At 41.9% G+C, this 21,607-nt stretch overlaps 1 protein-coding gene across 1 annotated transcript in view; it reads left to right on the forward strand.

Moving 5' to 3' along the window:
- Positions 1 to 2,489: 2,489 nt before the first annotated feature.
- The window catches only part of LOC119450167 (uncharacterized), a 46,147-nt gene continuing 27,029 nt past the window's right edge, over positions 2,490 to 21,607 (forward strand). The window contains exons 1-3 of the mRNA XM_049671824.1: positions 2,490 to 2,905; positions 5,589 to 5,789; positions 6,406 to 6,537. Of these exons, the coding sequence (XP_049527781.1) occupies positions 2,780 to 2,905; positions 5,589 to 5,789; positions 6,406 to 6,537 (459 nt within the window). The 5' untranslated portion in view covers positions 2,490 to 2,779. The remainder of the gene's footprint in view (positions 2,906 to 5,588; positions 5,790 to 6,405; positions 6,538 to 21,607) is intronic.

Consider the following 21,607-nt stretch of genomic DNA (forward strand, 5'->3'; position numbering starts at 1 on the left):
TTAACTCAGCAGCTTAATTGTATATTATAAACGGCTGCGTTCAGTTATCCGGTGAACTATCATAACGACCATAATGAAACAATTAAAGGAACGGCATGTTTCACATGCACGTAGAGATATGTGCAGATCTGTTGCGTTCGTTGAAGAAAAGTGTGGTACCACATGGGGCACTCAGTTTTAATGGGTTGCTGAGATGGTGAGACTGTCAAAAATTCTTGTCTGAATCAAGTTAGCAGATTTACAGGCTGCCCCAAAACAGGGCGTTTATATTGCATGAGAGCTAGGAACTTGCTAAGCAGAACTTATTAACACCCGTCCGTTAATTCTCTCAGGAACTGCGCCTCTGCGCAACAGCCACGACTCTCCGGCAGCAAATCATTCAGAATAACAGTCCTCACTTGCATGCAGTCACTCACCTTTGACACTTAATTCAATAGTGCTGTTATGCGTTAAATTCGAACGGGAACGACTATTCGGCGTCGTACAGTATATCAATAACACTTACACACACACACACTCACGCACGCACGCACGCACGCGCACACGCACACGCACACGCACACACACACACGCGCGCGCGCACACACATATATAAGGTGGTTTTGCCTGCTAGGAATATTATTTCTGCGAATGAGACTTGTATTTCCAGTATTCACTAATAAGTGTGTTTGTTACTGCAGACACGTGCGCTTATTGCCCCCCCCCCCCCCCCCCCAGTCGGGAGTTCTCACTTTTTCAATTATTGCATTTAGAATATTTGTTATTTTTTCCATTACATATATATATCGTAAATATATATGTCTATGTACCCTTTGATTTATAATTACCTAGAAATACATTGGTCATTGGCAATCAGATGGCCAGGGAAATTTTTGAGGCCTTTTCAAAGTGTCATTTAGGAGCCACCTGTGTAAGTGCCCCATCTATAGCTCTTTGCGATAAGGAACTTAAGTTCCTCAGGAGTTAATTCAGTTTGGCCTGTGTCCACCATGTGTATTGTTAAAATTTGTATTTTTTTAGTGTTATTGACGCATGCGCAGCAGGAGTTGACTGACGATGACTCGCATTCCCTTTCCCCCTTTTTTCTCTGTCTGGCCATTGCGAATTGTATAAATTTGCGCAGGCTTCAATAAAGGTGTTGTTGGCAGTCAGCGCTCGTCCTGTGTTCTCTCTTGTCCGTGTTTTTTGGCGCTGTTTTAAATATGAATGATCCGTACCAACTAGCTCGCACCCAAACCCTTCTGAGTCATTCTTCGCGCCACACAGTTAATAAACCTGGTTTATTTCACTCTAATATTATTTTCTTCGATCATTGTCCCTGATCAATAACCACCAACAAGAAGTGCGTGTAAAATGACACGATATCAATAATAAAATTTTCTTACGTAGCCTTCATGGTGCGGATATACCAGTTACTTTTAGATGACAGTGGTGAAAACAACAGTTCACCTGGCTAAAACTACATTTTTCACCGGCCTTCAAGAGTCATGGGCACACCGAAGCAACTAAAACATAAAAAAAAATGTACTGCACAGAGGTTCTGCGAGAAAAACTGGGCGTCCGCCAGCGTCCGCGTAGCGAACGCGCGCGCGCTAGCAGACGACGCGCTTGACAACGACAGCAAAATTGAAGACGTCGCGTTGTATAATCCATGCCTCAAATATATATGTTTGGCAAAATGGTGTAAACATAAATTTGCAGTTGAAATAAAGCGCTATTTTAAGAGCGTACTATGCGCAATCGGCCTCGGCGCCCGCAGCGAAAATACGTTGAATATGCCGCGGAGCGCGTCTCCGCCCCAATCCAGTTAGGGTGCCTCGATGTCCTCCTCACCCGCCGTCGCTCGCAGCGCCCTCGCACTATTTTTCCACACGCGGCGCCTCAGCGGCAGAGCGCCATTCGGCCCACTCGACCATTGTCTAGCACACTCTACTCGAGATCTTCGAGCAACTTCGAGTGCCCAAATCCACGTCCCATAGGGTAGTGCCCTCTGGAATTAAAATGCGGACATTTACTAGTTGAATGGGGAGAAAGCGATTTTGGGAGCCAAAAACACGTCATTAACGTCGGTTTTCGGACGCCACCTATTGCTGTCGCAAAAGATAGTGTCTCTGTGGATCTACAATGAACCCGTCAGCACAGCTGCTCCCACATTTGTTTTTATTCGAAACATGGCGGTTACAACTTCGCTTACTGCACCTGCAATCGCTTTTCGTCGGCTGCAGTCCGCAAAAGCATGGCCTTCGAGACTTGTTTTTGTTTACGCACCATTAATTTTTGTTGCGTGAGGAAGCTGAAAGCACTTTTTTTAAATCGAACTTACGCTTTCTTACCTTGAACTGGTAGCTATGTAGAAATAGTACGAATTTTACAACATCGTTGTTTCCTCTTGAGTACGTCGACATAAAAGCTTTAGCTATAGGCACGTAGCCTCTCAACCTCCATGCCTCTCAATATAACGCATTGTTACCGATGTGTTATTTTAACGTCTTTTTTTTTTTAATCGGATGAACGTCGTATGTCGTAGACGGCCTTGTTGCATCGCCTGCTGATTGCGCAACGTAATCATTTGATTATGTATCGTTACATGATCAATATAAATAGATATTGGACGCTCCTTCAAATTAAACTGCGGCTAATCTTGATGTCTTCCACTTCTGCATACGAAGCGTGTTCGCGGAGAAACACTTTGCTGTGTTTGTTCGGCGTGGACTGTCGTGAGCAGGCATGAATCATGCTTACGTTCGCAAGTTGGAAAGTGTAGAGGGTTGTGACCGCTATGGACAGCAGCAACAAGCCACTACTTCCCGTCTCTTCGAACGGGAATGCAACTTTGCAGTCCATGTTGGGACTGAACTACCGCTACTGCTTCAGCCTGATTGGAGTGCTGAAGCTTATAGAAATGGTAATCATTACTACTCTTAACGATCAGCTGACTTGCAAGTAGGTGCAGTGGATAGTGTGTTATGAACGTAAGGAATTTGTTTTCACGCTAGTTTCCGCCTTCAGCGTTTAACCGCGCAGGTGTCTCGTACCTAAATTTGCCGTTTAACTATTTTTGTTACGAGAGTGGAGACTTGTATGTTAACAATCTTGAACTGTGTACCTAGTGGACTTGATCCTACAAACTCGTTTTCAACTCCTCGCGATTGGGTGAGAAAAACTGCCCATCCCAGTATCATTAAAACACGTTGAAGTCCAAGACGAGAATATTTTATTACTTTATTGACATGGCGAACACGTTTCGTAAATTTTATATTCCGGTCACCCGACGCACTTCCGAAAGTGCCCTTGTGACAGCAGTGTAACACTGTTTCGAAGCACACCGAGTATAACTACTATGAAAGACGCGATACTAAGCTCGTTATGATCTCACTTTTCTTTCTTTTTTTTCCATCTTTTTTTTTTTTACCACAGTTACATGCTACTTAATTAAGAAGCTTGGTCAATATGTTTATTTATGCGTTTAATTCGTGCACGATACATACTTGGTGCTGGTGGTGTGCCGAGATCTCGTGTACAGTCACTTCTCACTTTAGGTTTTAGGCATGCCATTATGGTTTGTATAAGTGGCTGTAGTCGTACGGAATTTTACCGTCTAATTGCTTCCTCTTCCACATCTCATGTTTGTGACACCATTCAACCAAGACCAAATTTATCTCATGAATACTGTTGGTTTTACTTGGTATAGATGTTACAGAATGGAAAAACTGATCCAAAAAGAATAGGAAATGCATGCAATAGCTTATAAGAACTGGTAGTTAAGCAGGGTCTGAGCCTTACCATAACATAGAGATCTTGGTTGGTCAGCAAATTCACTCATTGGATAATGGACAGTGAGCTGAATCTCGCCCTATGTATGCCACTGCAGTTGGTGACAATCTAATAATGCTGTGACAGATACACCGCTGTCACTCTCCAAGAGAACTTGTATAAATGTGCTAGCCAGTTTACTCTTTTCCGTGACATCACAGCAGAGGTGAACTTCTTCGAATATCTCTCTTTCAATCTTTCACTTTGCCATGGATTCAAATTTTATAGCGTGCCTCATAATCAGACCGTGGTTTTGGCACGTAAAACCCCAGTATTATATTATCAAAGTTTTATATGCTAATTTGGCAGTTGAACATAACAGGACTTGCATTTACAAATACCGCTACAATGACTGCCATTCTCACTCTTCTTAGCTCACTGATTATTGTAGCACATGAAAGGAATTTCAGTAAATTACAGGTGACCGGTTATCACTAAAGCCACAAGTGGAAATTTTCACCTCTACTCTTTTTTTGGGTGCAGGTTTACATGAACAGTGGAGATATATTATTAACACAAATAGCTTTGTACTTTCACCATTCTAATTTGATGCAGTAAACAACATAGGTCTTGGTAAAAGATGAATAGCTTTAATGGGGCCTTATATAGAACATGGTTTACATAGTACAAAGCCATGACCCATGGTTAACTGACCTGCAAATGCTCTTTGCAGCCATCCATTTATCTCTATTTTGCAGGTAAGTACAGTACAGGGTGCAGAAGCTTTAACTGTAGCCTGTGATTATATAAATAGTGGAATAATTCGGTATAGAATTATATTGTTGAAACAAAAGTGTATAGTAAATAATATATTATGACTCATGCTGTTATCGTGCAGTAAATGCAGCCCCACACTTGCGCAGGTCTGTTAACTCCTCTAGTGTGCATTTCCTATGAGGAATGCAATGGGTAACTTGTGAAAAAAGCTACTACTGCACATACGTGAAGTGTAAAAGTGCATTTTTGGTGCTGCCTGCTTGTTTAGAAAATACATATGGCAGGTGACGGTGCATTGTACTTCTACTGTGTTGACCATGGTTTTGTTTGAGCATGCCAACAAGTAAGCAGTGCTTTTCGCTGGAAGTGAATGTAATACTCGTGCACAAGGCTCCATTTCCTACATGTATAGTTTCACTTCCGAAACCACAACTAGCACAACCCTCAGCTTGCTTCCAGCGCAAAAGTGCTACAATTAACATGATGATTGTTACATTCACTTGTTACTCTTGCTGTGTTCAGCTTACCTTCTCCACATGTATGTGTGATTGGAAATTGAAGATTAGAGGTAATGCACTCTTTTGTGCAGAGAACAACCAGGTCACTCGTAGGTTTCTTTCCTTGGGTGTTAGCAAGTAAGAGTTCAGCATTTACAACATTTATTTTTCCACTGCTCTCTATATTCGATTTTTTTATGAGCTTAAGCAAAAAAATGAATTGCTTCTTTAAGCTGCATGTCTTCACAAATGACACTTTCTGACAAAGGACTCTAGTAGAGAGTCACTGTAAATGAAAATTGTGCCTTGTGCACTCTCACTCCTCTACTTTAAATTAAAATGATGCGAGAGAAAAATAAATTCAAAGAGCTGTGTTTATTTTGCCTAAGCACGCAAATGTGTAATGTAACAGAATCAAATCAAAAATATATGTCCTGCCTCTGAAGGTCAGTCACTTGGCCTGCATAAAGAAAAAAAAAAAAAGAGGGAGCACATGTTCATGCCCAAGTAACGGTTCTAAATAAGAGATTATTGATTGCCTTGGTCCTCTTTCAATTGCAGGCACTGAACGTGTTGTGCATCCAGCTAATGCTGGAGTACTGCAACCCATCTTACAGGGGTGTCTCCTGGGGCTTCTTGGGCACAACAGATGAGACACTGTTCATCTTGGGCAATTTCAGTGCCCTCATGATGAATGGTCTCTTGTTCCTCTGCTGCGTTCTCTCAGGTGCCACAGCACTGGCTCTCTCAAAATCCCTTTTAGTAAGTGTTCTCTTTGAAATTTACTTTTGTTGTCTTCTATAGCCATATTTTATATGTGGGGTGCTTACTTGTTTCATAAATTTGCCTTTCTGGTTGTTGCTATTATTTTTAGCGTTGGGGCTGTGTATGCCTTACAAATCTAAGGATGCTATACATTTTTGTTGTACAGTTTGTGTGCAGAGCCAACAGAGGAGTCTCATTTGCATTGCCTTGAAGTGCAAATTAATATAACTTCTATTTGAGGAACTATTTGGCATTGTAGTGACATGTTGCTTGGCATTAACAGTGTTGAAGGTCCATAATAGGACACATCATCTCTATGAAATTCTCAACCTTGAAAAGAAAACATTTAATAGCATGCCCAAGTATGGTCTGTCAGGTTAGATACACCCAACCAAAATGCCACAACCATCCTGTAAGAGGGCTTGCTCTTGGTGACGATAATTCTCTGCTAGCTATTTAGGGCTCTGTCCAAAGTAATAACCTTGTACACAACGGCAAGCGAGTTGAAATAGTGGTTCAAACAAGCATTCTTGAACAGTACTGCAATTAGCCAGCCATGCTGTCTTCAGAAAGCTTGCTGCTGCATGCTTAGTGACAAGTGTCCCTCTTCTAGGATGTGATGGGAAACCTGGCACACTTCCTTATCTGCATTGGGAGCAGCTTAGTTTTGCTGTCATCAGGAGTAAACCACCAACCAAGTTCTAGGTACAAGGAGTACATATTTCAAGGAAAAGTGACCGTCTCGGTAGGTGAAAGTATTTACCTTTTACTCCCAAATACCTTTATACTATAATGTGAGGTGGCTATTGTCGTTATGGAATGAATAGTAACTCTAGTTAATCTGAGCAGACAACAATGTATTCATGGCAGATTACACTTTTCCTTACATATATGCCAGTGCGTTGCTTATTGTTAATTTACAGCTGTGTTCTTTAAATAAATATACATGCCATGCTTGATGGTAATCAGGTAATGTCATGAAATACAGTCACATTTACTGTGAGCGCTAGTTAGGAGCTAGGAAATAGGCTTGATGTGCCCATTTGTTCATCTGTTTGCAGCAATAACTGACTGTGCCAACGTGGTGAGTCATTACATCAGAAGTGTGTTGCTCAGAGCCGAGGGGGATTCCGCGCACTGCGCAGAATGATGCCCAGTAGGTAAAGATGGTCAGAAAAGGGCTCTGGCACGTTGTGTGTGAGGAAACAATGGCTTCTTTTTTTATCGTTTTTCTTTGTGGTGTACTTCCACTGATGGTCTCGTGCGCGAGCTTTTGCGTTTGTCTTGTTTCGCGGTTCAAGTCTTTGTTGTATTGTTCGGTATAAGTCAGTGCTACACAAACACTGAGGCAGTCACAAGCGGATCACAGAGCCTGATCACATGCTCGAACACTGTAGCAAATGTCATAGTTTCGCTCTGTGCGCACGCTACTGCATGACTTGGGAACAAGTAGACAAAACAGAAGTACATCTTTCTTGCTGCGGTGCGATGTAAAACAAAGACACACATACATTCGGTTTGTAGGTTTTATTATTTCTCCAAACTTGAATTCGTCTATTGGAGCAACAGATCAAACAAATACCTGAAGTTGCATTGAATAATTCTCAGTCACATGCCACTGTGAGTGACGTCACAGCACGGCGAACTACGTAGGCGCACTTTCACAATTGACGTCGACTCTGGCTGGGAGCACGGCACCCGCGAAGAGAAGGGCGCTGGGCATTTGGTTTGAAATTTTGGCTTTCGGCTCTTTTTGCAGGACGTAGTAGTGTAATACTTTGCAGGCACGGTCGTTAGTGCGCATTGTATGCACTGCACTTGTCACTTGAAATGGCCAGACCTGGTGAGGGGCCCTTTAAAGGGTGTACGCATTTTGTGACTGCACCCCACCAAGATAGCACAGAAAAGTGCTACCATTACTCAAGTGCATACATGTTTCGAAAAAGACACTAAAGGCAAATATTAAGTCAAGTTAAAGTGATAGATTAGTACTCGAGAATGTGCAAGGCATCAATATTATCGCGAACAGAGCTTTTGTGATCAAGAAATTGATATAAATGCAGGACATGATTCGAAACTCCCCTGGGACATTCAAGTACTAGCCCCATGATGAAGGCACTCCTCATTAAATTCCGTCACTAATACTCAACCTCTCGTAATAAAAAGATCATTACATAGCATTATCAGACGAAAGAAAATGCTACTTGTCCATTCAGTTTGATTTTTAGAAAAAGAACTCAACAGCGACGCGGGCAGTGGCAAGGTTTCGTTTTCTTGGTTTCACGTTTCAGTAGTTTCATTATCGCGTAATGCTGCGCTAGTTTTGCTGGCTCGCGAAATTCACACAAACTGCAAGTAGCAGAGAATGCCACGTCCATGTGATGTTGCGGGATTCCTGAACGGTCCTCGCCACTTGACCATGAGCAGCTGCAGCAGCGAATCCAAGTGTCTTGGCTCGGTTTCTCCATGGGCATGCGTTTGCATTTTACTCACCAATAGCAGTAAAGGGCGGTGATGGCGTATGCAACGTCACCACTGCCCGCTCGAGGGGCGGGTGATTTTAATTGCGCTAAAGGTATGCGGGCCCTTCAGACGCGATTTTCTCGTAAAATAAGTATTTTCTCGACAAAAACAATTGCTGCAAGGTTTCTGGAATGTTAGTTTAACAGTCCGTGTAGATTTTGTATTTACTGTTAGTGTCCCTTACGACTTCTATCCAGATATAGTGATGACCAGTTATAAGAATCAAATTGGCTTCTCACGTTTTGTGAATATTCATATATGTGTGCTGCTTTGCATAAATGTAGAACTGGAACCAAGACATTTCAGTCTTTTAAAGCAATCTTGAGGAAGTCTGTGGCTTGCTGGGGATGAGTTGATAAAGTTCTGCTACTTGTGCAGGGACGGAAGTGCTGCGCCAATTGTGCCATCTTGTGCCAAACAACCGAGCTGCGCCATCTTGTACCAAAACACTTACTTCGAATGAAGTTGCTAAATTTTGCGGGATGTCCGTGATGTTAGCCATGTTGGCTAGCATTTAGCCCTAGAAGCTAAGCTAATGCAATCCGTTTCAGCGTCGGCATCTTTGGAGTGTGGGTGTGTTTGGTGGCGCATCGTAACTTGGTCGTATGAAAACGAAAATTCCTTGTGCTATACAATGCATTACGAATGTTCTATATAAATCTTATGCGTTTGTGTAATATTCGGACCAGATAAGGATGACTTGAACTGCTGCTGTAATAATGAGGCAGTCGGGAAAGAAAGTCACGCTTTCAGCCTAATGAATAAGTCGTATGGTCTGTCGTTATACATTTTAGGGCTTGCTTGTATGTCCTATTGGTAAATCTGTGTCGATTAATGGCGAATACCATGCGTGTAACATTAAAATTTATTTTGCATGTGCAACACGTCCGGTTACCGGGATGGTAGTGCGGCACGCTGACAAACGAGCTGCTTGTTTTCGTGAAACTTCTTGACCAGAAATATCCAATAGCAGCCATAATCGTCACTCAAATTTGCACTCCGGGTACTCTATATTGTGCACAACCACACCATACAAAATCAGACTTTTGCAGCCGCAAAACTCAAACAGAGGATGTAAAGTTTCAGTTATAGTCTACCGCAGCCACCAAATGGCGGCCGTAAAGGATCGGAGAATACGCGGACAGAAATTGTGTTCACAGCAATCATGTTCATGATGCGGCTTGCACAGATTGGGTACGAAAATTTTAAACGATTGCTTGGCATTCAAAATACCGGCCACCGTTTTATATTGACTTTATGGGGCAGCCCTAATAATTGAGCTTGCGCAAAATATTCATTGGCGACGCTGATCGGAAAGCTACTGAGCACTTTATTCCCTTTATTCTTTTCATAAATGTCAGAGATTTTTTTCTTTCTACTCACTAAGTTATGTGGAATACTGGCAAACATGCAATAACCAACAAAATAACTTAGTATTTATTCTGTGGTACTCTGCTATGCCAACTGAGTGTAACCAAGGATTAAAAAATAACTGAGGGCATTATGTGAATGGCGTACACTGTATGTTCACTGGTGTTGTTCAGGATTGTCACAGTCAGTATTTCTTGTTCATTGTGCACGAATACGTCTAATTAGCTAACTTTATTAACTTACCTAATCGACGAGATGTCAATGAAAAAGTTGTGGAGGATGTTGAAACATTAGCGATAACTGGATGTAAAGCAATCTGGGATTTGCATTATCCAATATCCTTACCCAATAAGTGAGGTAATTAATGTTAGCTAACTAAACTTAAATATTAGTTGCTTGTGCACAGCGAAAAAAAAAAAAAAACTTGACTAGCACTAACAAAAGCCTATCAAGATACAATTGGTGCTGTTCCTGTAAATCCCTTGGTTATATTTTTTTCTTGGCCACATTTAGTTGGCGCGTCCGGTATGTAACTAGTGGTTTCCGAGGAACCCATATGGGTTTCATTTGTTGGGCGTATGACATTTTTTTTCCATCAGTGAACTTTCCTCCACCTTGCGGGCCTTCCGCAGAACTGATTCGCCATAACCTAATAGTGATTGGCTAAGTCAAGTAAGGAACATCTTTTCTTGATTTGTCTGTATTTCACTCATGTTGAGCCCTACCCAGCATGCTCCAAAACATGTAACTTCTGCTCCAAAACTAACAATTCCTGCTCCAAACCTGCTCCAATGTGCTAAATTTGCAGCTCCCAGAGCTGCTCCAACACCCTTGAGCGCTTCAATCCCTGCATGTGCCAAAACACTACTGGTAGCTTTATGGTCTTAGATATCATGAAAAAATTTCAAATTATAAGCTGGTGCGTTGGTAGGTCTGACCCACTGCATTAAGTTCTTGTTGACTTGTACACCACTCTATGTATAATTGTTGTACAGTAGCTTAAGGGGCCCTGAACCACCCCTTGGGCTTGGTGAAATAACATAGTCCGCAGGTAGCAAACGCTGCTGTGAACATCTCAGCTAAGTTTTGCTGTCATACGAGGTGTGTGAAGCTCGCAAGCAGAGTGCGAAGTCACCTTTCTCTCAAACGCTCTCTTTTCAAACAGAAGCCTGCTGCTCACTCTCTTCTGAATGCTTTATGTCGTAATAAAGCGGATTCCCATACGCGGCTGCTATTGGTAATTGCGGTCGGCTACGCAGCGTAGATACCGCGTCCGCCGCAGGGTGCCACCACGAGTCCACTAGCTAAGCACACAGCGGCTTGCTGAGGATGACCGCATTTGGCTTACGTTTAGCGCATCGTAGACACCAAAATTGGAAGTCGTGGCGTCTATGTTAACATCGAAAATGAAATATGAACTGCGTGCCACGGGGACATTAGAAGGTGGAGCATTGTGGCCATGCCCCATTACGCTGTAGCCTTCACAGTGCTAGGCATTGAAGAAGAAATGGGAGCACACCAGAGGCCATGTTTGATTGCCAATATCTTCACTTCTGATGAACGCATTGAAGTACTTTTTGTGCCAAAGTATTTCTGAAATAGCCTATTTTCACTTCAAATGCCTTTCTCCACTTCGATAAAAATGTGGTTCAGGGCCCCTTTAAAATGCTTTGCAGTAATACAGATGGTGGGATTAAAGCATACGTTCATCCTTTTAGTCCGTGGTCTAACATTGTTCGCCGGTCGGATGAAAGGATCTGCAATTATTTGAGATGCAGTTGTCCAAGACTGCTGAAACTTCATAATCCTTTATCTGCACTTATTTGAGATGCAGTTGTCCAAGACTGCTGAAACTTCATAATCCTTTCAACCTTGTCCTTCGTGCACTTTTCCCACCTCTGCCGAAGTTTCGCCAATTCCTCCAAAGAAATTATTCATCCATCTTGTTACACCACACATCAACAGTGGACTTGACTGCATCGTCCGCTGGGAAATGCATTCCTTTAAGGCTGCTTTTATTGATTGCTGTAAACATGATAGCCTGAGAGTGAGAGATCACGTGATTAAGCCAGGTGCAGTAATACTTCAAAGCTACATGCTTTGATTGCCTGCATGAGACAGCATGCTGTGTGGCAGAGTGCATTGTCCTGGAGGATAACAATTCCACATTCAAGCTGAGAAGGCTTGAGTAGTACTTGGCATTGTTTGTCAGGCCTCTCTGGGGGTATTTGACCACCAGGAGCATCCAAGAAGGTTCTAGATGCCATGGCTTTTCCTGCAGATGCTTGCATTTACAACTTCTTGGAATTGAAAAGTTATGTTTTCATTGTTTCAGCTGTTGTGTGGCTTCTAGGTCAGAACGGTGCACCCTAGCAACCCAGCTCTTCACCATTGTGCATTGAAAAGTAGAGTCCTGCTGTTTTTTGTCTCCGTAAATCTCACATAGACATTTCAAGTGAATTTTATGTGAAGTGAGCTGAATTTTACTTGAATCTCACTTAGGCCTTTCAAGAACCGCTACCAAATCACGTGATCTGTGACATGGTCATCACTCCTGAAGCTCACCATCTTGATTAACATTGACAGCCCCTGTCATGGAGAAGTACTTCACAGACAGTTGAAACCTGGCAGGAAGTATCAAAGAGTCTAAATCTTGTTGAGGACAATAATTCACCATTCTGCAGCGATTCCTTCATGTTTAGATGCACAACATTTAATCCACCCCTCGTAGTGAGAACATTTAGCATCGTGCGTGAAAGTGAACTGGAAAAATGACAACGTACAATTGATTCCTTTAAGATATGCTCAGAGAACATTTAGCATCGTGCGTGAAAGTGAACTGGAAAAATAACATACAATTGATTCCTTTAAGATATGCTCAGATTTTCTCCTAGCACAATAAAACAGTGGAGGACATCGTGATAAAAGTGAAGTGTACTAAAGGAGGTGTACATATTGTAAGATTGGCGATGTTATACATACTAGCTTGACCATTAATCTTTGTTGGAGTCATGGGCTGTGCTGCACATTTCATGTGGCCAGGCTGTGCGAGGAAGCTGCAATGATATGCTCGGCAGGGATTTTAGAGACTTTGAAACATATTAGTGTGATACTGATGTGTAATGCTGCTGTCTTTCAGGTTCTGGGCATAGTGAACTCTCTGCTGTACCTGTGCAGTGTGTTAGCCGCCTACTGGACTTGCAAGGCCAGCAGATACTAACTACTGAATCCCACAGCAGCAACACGTTTGGAGTTGGCATGCGTTTTCATGGCCGTATGTGAGAGAACTGATCATGAGTCCAACTTGCCCCTGTGCCAAAGGCAGAAAGAAGCTGTGCAGACTGGACGGACTCCTGGTTTTTAACTCTGGTGCCAGCCAGCAAGTGCACCTGCAGGATAACGCTATGCATCAGTTTTTGTGATGTTGAGCATGCTTGGCAAACATTTAGTGCCATTTTTCACACAGAAATTTTAGTGGTGTGTATGAAAGCAGCATCTCAGACGTATTCTCAGATGACTACTTATGTTTTATACATGAAAGGCAGACCACTAGAAGCACAAGTAACTAGTCTTAATTTTTTTCGTTATGTTATTTACTGTTTTACTTCTACATTCAGGAACTGTTCATATTTATACTCTAAGTTTAATCCAGCCATACTCATTGCAGCCATTTGAGTACATTCTTCTCAAGATTCAGGGCACCTCATCTCATGATAGTAAGCAGCATCAACAAACATTTTGAAAAAAGAAGGCAGACAGGATGAACGCTGGCTAAAATGTAAATTTCATTATCAGCCTATTTATGTCCACTGCAGGACGAAAGCCTCTCCCTGTGATCTCCGATTTCCCCTGTCTTGCGCTAGCTGATTCCAACTTGCGCCTGTAAATTTCCTAACTTCATCACCCCACCTAGTTTTCTGCCGTCCTCGACTGCGCTTCCCTTCTCTTGGTATTCATTCTGTAACTCTAATGGTCCACCGCTTATCCATCCTACGCATTACATGGCCTGCCCAGCTCCATTTCGTCCACTTAATGTCAACTAGAATATTGGCTATCGCCGTTTGTTCTCCGATTCACACCGCTCTCTTCCTGTCTCTTAACGTTACGCCTAACATTTCTCGTTCCATTGCTCTTTGTACGGTCCTTAACTTGTTCACGAGCTTCTTTGTTAACCTCCAAGTTTCTGCCCCATGTGTTAGCACCGGTAGAATGCAATGATTGTACACTTTTCTTTTCAACGACAGTGGTAAGCTCCCAGTCAGGATTTGGCAATGCCTGCCGTATGCACTCCAACCCAATTTTATTCTTCTGTAAATTTCTTTCTCATGATCAGGGTCCCCTGTGAGTAATTGACCTAGATAAATGTACTCCTTTACTAACTCTATTTATTACATGGAAAAAATAAGCACTCTGAAAAAGCATAATATTATTAAGCCCACTGTAAAATGATTGAGACTGAAAGCAAAAAAAGGCAGGAAGAGAAAAGAAAAAGCACCAGTCCATGCCACTACTGCAAAATCTAAATCATAAGGAAGGCAGTGCTGAAATGGACACTAATGTCAAGTTCCTAGTAGCCTGTTCAAAGCAGGTGCCCAACTTGGCAGGTTAGCTCCTCTCTTAAGTGTAGAATAATGGCTCCAAATTCATGATTAGAACAGAATTACTAGTAGTAGTAGTAGTAAGGGGTTGTATAATTGAAACGAGAAAAAGGTACAGCAACTGCCTTTTATGCAGAGGAAAGCTTAGTTGCACCATTGTGTCATTACCAGAGCTAGTCCTCGTCCGCTCCACCTATTATGGCTGAGCAGTCTCGGCGGCTTTGCAGAATGTTCTCTGCTGAATGTTCTCAATCTGCCATTGAAACCCATAGCTGGCAATCTCAATCTGCCACTGAAGCAGTCTTGCTCCAAAAAGAGCGTCAACTGATGCTCTAAAAGTTATCCAAATTCACCATTGAAATTTGCTGTTAAGGTATATATGATGTCTAGCTAGAGGGTAGACTATGCCACTGAAAATCTTTAGCTAGAATGTGACCTGTACCAGTTGGTGACTTGGTTGTCCGGAAATTCACGTTTGAAGGTGAGCATGTCTATGGCTCAAATTAACTTACATTACCATGGGTTGGCGCAGAAGTCAGTGTGTGCCAGGAAAACGTGGTTCATCAAATTTCTGACCTCATGAGGTTGACCTCAATGGTATTATGACTTCAACCTCACGAAGTGAAGGCAAAGTTGAGGTGCAGTTGGTGACAGCTAGAAATTTTGCGAGGTTGACAATTTTTACTTCAACCTCGTGTGTGAGCTTGAGTTTGAGTGAGGTTTGAATTTAAATAAGTTTGAGTTTTGAGGTAAAATATTTCTGCAGCTGCTTAGGTGCATATCTACACCTCATTCATCAGCAGTTTCTTGTAGACTTTCCTCCGATGTTACATCTTTAAAAACATGTCTACATTTAGGTGTTCATTAGTTATCCCTTTCCGATGCTATGTACACAATTGTGTACATTGTGAGCTCACAAGCTTTTCCTCCAAGCGCGTTACAGATTTTGCCACTTTCACGGTTCCAGCTGTATTCTACACTCTTAGTCTTGCAATAGTTTACTGCACCATATAACGAAGGTGGATTAAACAAATCTGTGAAATATTCTGCATGGCAGCATACGGTATGGTGCCGCCAGATAAGGTATTTTCAAAATTTTTACAAAATTTCAGCATTGTCTACAGCTACGGTATCAGCTGAAAAAATACCCGCTGATACAGCGATCAAGAGAGTGTCTTAAGACGAAATTACAACACCCACACACACTGGGTGCCCTCTCACTGCCGAAATTTGAGCATGGTCACAAACGTGCATAAAGTGTCTTGGTGGATGACTCGGAATGCTCATGCAAAGCGGCACTCAGCACGGAGCATGGCAACAATCGGCCAACTAAAGAACTGCTGGTATATCTCTACAGCGGTTGTTGTGCTGCCTTCGTCCTCGTTTTATGAGAAGGATCTCAGCAAGCTCCAGGAAAAAAATGGATCCAGCAACTTCGTCGATTTAAGTGACAAGGAGAATGATGTTGCTTCAAAACCCCCCTTACCACAACTACCAACACTGTGCTGGGTGGACAGCACGAAAGCTTCTTGAATGTGGATATCACCCCACACCACACACTTCTTGGCTTGGCATAGCTGCCTGAGTTCATCTTGAAAGTTATTTTTGAAGCGACAAGTACCTATAGCGTTTGAACAAAACATGCGAGTGTGAGCATGACTTCTGAAGAAGGGAAGAACAAGACCACAGCCAGAAGCTTGCGATTCTGCCAGAAAACCGTAAGTTAGAGGGCTGTAGAGGCGTATTGAGGATGTGCCACTTTGTCTGACAAAAGATCAGAATTACTTCTACTGTTTCCACGCCTGAGACAGATTGCTGAATTTTGTGACCTGCATGAAGCTTTGTACACAATTGTGTACATAACTGTAAAACAAACAATTGTTGTTTCTCGTTTGCAACTGACCTATTTAGTTTCACTGAAATCGACTTAGGTGGCTAATTCGAAAAAAAAAGTTATTTCTCTACAAATGGCAAGTGGCATCTGAAAGGGTTAAGCCACAATATGCCTTGACATGGCATATTTTGCAGCCAACACCTCTTACTGAGCAAACTTTTTCATAAAACATTGAATTTATTTGTCTGTATAAGGACTTTAAGCTTCCTGTCTCTGCGGCATCCGAACGTATTTACGTAGATTTATATACAGGAAACACAAAGAACTGGGCACACTTGATACTATGTAGCCTGCCTCGAATTCAAAAAATGAGATGGCCCTGGAAGGCCTGTCCTCAGTCCCAGTAGTGAGGTTGAGCAAGGCTGTTAAATCTGATTGGAGTTTTAATTGAATGGAGCCTTGCGAGATTGTTTGCCAACCTTTGATGCCAGGCGCTTCTGCTATCAGTAAGTGACATAGTAGCACAAAGAGTTCGCCACATTCCTGCAAATAGCACTCACAGAGCTGTATGAGGAAGTAGCACTGATGTGTTCTTCTGTAGAAAAAGTCTGTAAAATTGACCAAAACCAGATTGCCTTTTATTTTATTTATTTTATTTATTTACAAGTACCTTACAGGCCTCGCAAAGGCATTGTGTGTAAGGGGGGGGGGGGGCAATACAAAGTAAGAACAAAGTAAGAACAAATTGGGTTAACATCAAAGCCAGTAAGAACAATGCAGAACAAAATGAACAACAACAGCAAAAAAAAATGTCGAAGTACAAAACTAGTCATATGTATGTCACATGAATAGGCAAGTTTGAAACACATAAAAGAAATTCAACAGCGTGTTGGACAGATCAAATGAAGCGTAGTGAAACAGACTATGCAGTTTACCGGTACTAGTTGGGATAACAAACAGAAATTAATGCAACTGCATCACTTTGAAAAAAAAAAGGGGGGGGGGGGATGCATGAATCATGAGAGCAAATGGACCAGCTAAGCATTACCAGTGAAATGGTTGATGAGATGTTGATGTTCAGAATACTCCGATTTTCTTTTTATCATGAGTGCCTGGCTACTCTTTTCAAATTGTTGTCTGGATGGTATACATCAGCAGCAACTAGTTCTGCATTACTGAAGGGGTGACGCCATTCCTTTCTGATGTTTGCCTGTTTCTGTCATCTAAGGAAGCTCTGGCATTGGCGATAATGGCACATTTCTCATTTTAGAAGAGTAATATATCAATGTAACCACTTAATGTTTGCCTTTATTGTCCCTTTAATCTGATGAGTCCTGCATTCCTGTCAAGGAGCACCATTTCAAACTGAGAATTAACTAATGCACGTGGTCCCGCTTTTCCTTCTGTGAAGTGCTTTTGTTATCTCATGATTGCAATGAGCACAATGTTGGGAAAGCACAGGCACATCATGTAAAAGTGGCCTACAGCTACAGTTTCCACCATGTACACACACACTTGCTGCAAATAAATTTAGTATAAGTCAGCGCTTGTCCTGTCCCTTTACGAGTCTTTGTTCATGCTGCTCAACATTACGCAGTCGAGCCCACTTATAATGAGCCTGAATATCACACTGGATTCATTTGATATAGCAGAACATTTGCAGTGAGTGTACTTTCTAAAATGAAGTAAAAAAATGTAGTAAAAAAATTTTGAAAGTGCAAATCAACAATGCCCTTTAGTGTTTCCAAATTAACAGCCCAAAACTGCAGTTTTCATTTTGTAAGGGGCACACAAGAGTTCATCTATGATGGATGTGCTGCTGACCATTTGCTTCAGGGATGTACATACCTATATCCTCCCCTTTGAGACAGGCCCACCTGTCTGACTTGTTTATGATTTGTTTATGATATTTGTTTGTTTGTATATGTATGTTTATTATTTGTTGATGATATAATAATAATGAGAAGAAAAAAAAAAGAAAGCACATTGTCATTTAGATCACACTAGGCTCGTCAAATCCAGTGGCACTAATAGAAATCTAAACAAACAGTACTTTTTGGACCAATCGTGGTTTATGTGCCTGGAGTGATGTATATCCTTGTTAATTCCTTCTTGCAGTGATTTGTGGACTTGGCATAGAATCTGCCATATGAGTTCTGCCCGAAGCACACTGAAGCATTGGGGGTCTATAAAACTGAAGCACTTTGGTGCAAACTTCAGTTAAAATAGTCTAGCATTTCAAGGCATTGAGAGTGAGATAGTGCTAAGGTGATCACAAAAGATGAAAGTCACGTACACGATAAGTTGCTAACCACATGACCGCAAGTTTTATAGTAAGTTTTTATAAATTCTGTGAAAAATGCGGCTAGAAGCAAGGCTGGCCTTGTGTCATGCAAGGTGTGATAGCAAGCATGTGAACAAAATACAAGAAGCATTAACATGCAGAATCAGGTGCATAGAGGAGAATGTTACTGTGCTGGAAAAGTGAAAGGGCTAGTATGTTTTTTGTTTAATAGAGAACAGTGTCATAACATGTGCGCACATTGTGATAGTTTCCCAGTTTTGTAGGTAATAGGAATTTTGTAAGTGGATTGTTGTAAGTGGGCTTGACTTTAAATCATTACCAGCTGGTACAATGTTCTGCTCACTTGGTTTATATTGCTGAGGCAGATTTACAGATATTGCTTATTAATGTGAGTACATGCCTAATTTATGAATATTCAATGATATTTGGTTGAAAATATGAGATGCCACTTGTGTGTTGCTTCTTTTACACTGTTTTCCTTTTGCAGTCATTTGACAGTAAGTTGCCCTGTGATCTTTGGAAACAATTCATCAGCTGTTTGCTTCTTGCTCTTTTTCTTTTTTGTGTGTGGTGCATGTGTATGTGTGATACCATATATTAATCAAGCTTGCTTTCAAAGCATATTTACTTTGGTGCTGTACCTGCTTCCATTTTTTATCTCTGAGACAAAAAGCAAGGTTTAGCCACATCATACATCTGTAGATAAATTGGTGGAGGAACTTTGTTAAAAATGAAGTTATATTTATTCTTTCCTCCTCTTACACAAATGGTGTAGCTCATCCGTTCACCTGGGCCAGAATAATGTAAGACTATTGTAATCTGTTTTTATTCCAAATATGCCATTTTGATCTATCACGAAGCCCGGGCTAATGGCAGATTTCGAATAAAAAGATTGGAATAGTTTTACATTGTCCTGACCCTGATTGCAGTACCTTGCCGAACTCATGCGTTACTACTTTTCACAAAGTAGTAACGGTACTACTTGTGGTACTTGCGGTACTACTTTTCGCAATTTACAAAGGTGTGACTGTTAAGCTTGAGTAGACTAGAAAGGCGATTCTATCATTGTCCTTAAAAATAACTAGGCAAAATTCAGTATACTCTATGAATTATTTTGTAAACTTCCCTAATCACTTAGTGTTTTTATTACTGAAATTAGGTGTATTGGAGGTTTTTAGTATGATAGCTACACAGACCATGAAAAAAAAACTTTCCTTATCTTGTGAACACTGAGCTGTGGTTTTTATTGCTCTTTTTAGTGTTCTAATAAAGATAATGCCTTTGGTATGTTATTTACAAGTCTTGGACTCCATTATTATTTGAGGAAGTCCCACTCATCAGTGTTGTGGATTTTCGCAAATGAAGGGGGTGGGGTGACAAATTTCTGACACAATAACAAGCATTGTCTGCAAGTGCTCGTTATCTCTGACAAGCACTCTTGCATGCTATGAAGCAAAGCTCTCTGGTTGCTACAGGTAAAGGTACAAAAGACCTCTGTGCTACCCATCTATCATGGAAGCCAAAGTTTGTCGGATGCCTTCCTGCTTTGCCACTTTCAGTCTTCGGACTCGAAATATCTGGCTGTGTCATCAGAACCTTTACTTTCTTCATTTTGGATTATTTCCCCGTCGTGTGGGGTTTTCACTCGCACGAGAGCACGCAGTCAACTTCAGACCGACCTACGACTGAAGCTTGACTAGCAGTCTAATATCTTACATTGTGAATGCCGCCTGTGCAAGTGCTCTTATTCATTACTGTACATTATTGTGCAGCACTCCACATTATTGAACAGTATTGTACAGGAACTGAACAAAGCATGTGCAGGCTCCAGTGCCAGTTGAGCATGCACTAGACCAGGTTGCTTGCACAGAAATGCTGACGAATGCAACAATGAAGTGTGAGGAGGCTTCTGCTTGCTATCTGACCTGATAACCATTGCTATGCGAGCAGAAAAAATGCAGTAAGAACCAGGTGCCTGCTGCAATGAGTAAAAACAATTTCTCCCTGCATATTAAGGACTTGCCTGTTTTCACATTTGCAAAGCTACTGTATTCTCGCATAGCATGGGCAACAAATTTGCATAATTTTTTGCGTTCTTTGACTTACAAAAATTGGGAAAAGCCAAGTGCATATTGTATATTTCAGATTTTTAGAGCGCAGCCCTTAGGCACCCGTTCCTGCGTTGAGCGTCGGCGTTGTCCCGCGGAGTAACCGATCAAACGAGCACAGTGAAGAATGAAAGAGCGAACGTGGAGCGCAGCGGGCAATGAAAGACGGCGGTAGCGAAGAGCGCGACGAGGAGGGTATGGCGAAAGCGTGAGCATAAAAGCGTAGTGCCGCGCAAGACGGGCGACGACCGCTACGAGATGGCGCCAGAGTAGCGTGCCGTCTGTTCACCGATGGCATGCGGCGAGCGCGTTCAACGATACCATATATGGGAACAAAGCGCTGCATGAGCGGAGGTTTGTCTGCGGCGGCTGCTGTAAATCGCGCCCAAGGGTCATCCACGCGCTGCCTCTCGATTAGCGAGGCAGTCGCGCCACACTTCGCTCCGTTTGCAACGTGCTGCACAAGACAGATGGTCCGCGCCAGCCAATATATCGTGAAATGAAAACACGTATAGAGCTCCGCTCAAATTTCGCATTAGGGAGTATCGTAATCGTGGGTGATATTTTTTTACTCTAAGTAATACTATAAATAGCAAATTATTACTTGCATGCTCCTTGAGGTGCTTTGAAGTTTCACATATGAATTCTCAAAAACTGTCTGAGAAATTTATACTGCTTTACGTTAATTCAAAGCATCAATTATCAGGCCTACAAATCTTGAAATAAAATGTTAAAAATAAAAGCACCGAAAATTAGCCCATTTCTAGTGCTACAGAAAGAGTTAGAGGCATGGTTGTTAATCAGTTGCATGTCTTTGTTATGGAGTGCACATTTTATTGCACAATTAACTGCTTCATTCCCACCCTTTATTATAATATATATGCACTACCGACATTATCCGCACTTTAGGTGGCACTTTGTCTGCGGCTCTCTAGGAGTACACAAAGCCCCAACCATACATTTGGGCCAGTTTAATGTAACGATTCATCTCGCTCGATTCTGCACCTTTCTTACCATGTACCGCCCACGACCATCCGATCATAGTGATTGCGTAGGCAGAGCGCTGCCAGGAACAC

This window comes from Dermacentor silvarum, chromosome 1, assembly GCF_013339745.2.
Source record: "Dermacentor silvarum isolate Dsil-2018 chromosome 1, BIME_Dsil_1.4, whole genome shotgun sequence".
In the NCBI taxonomy this organism is placed as follows: domain Eukaryota; kingdom Metazoa; phylum Arthropoda; class Arachnida; order Ixodida; family Ixodidae; genus Dermacentor; species Dermacentor silvarum.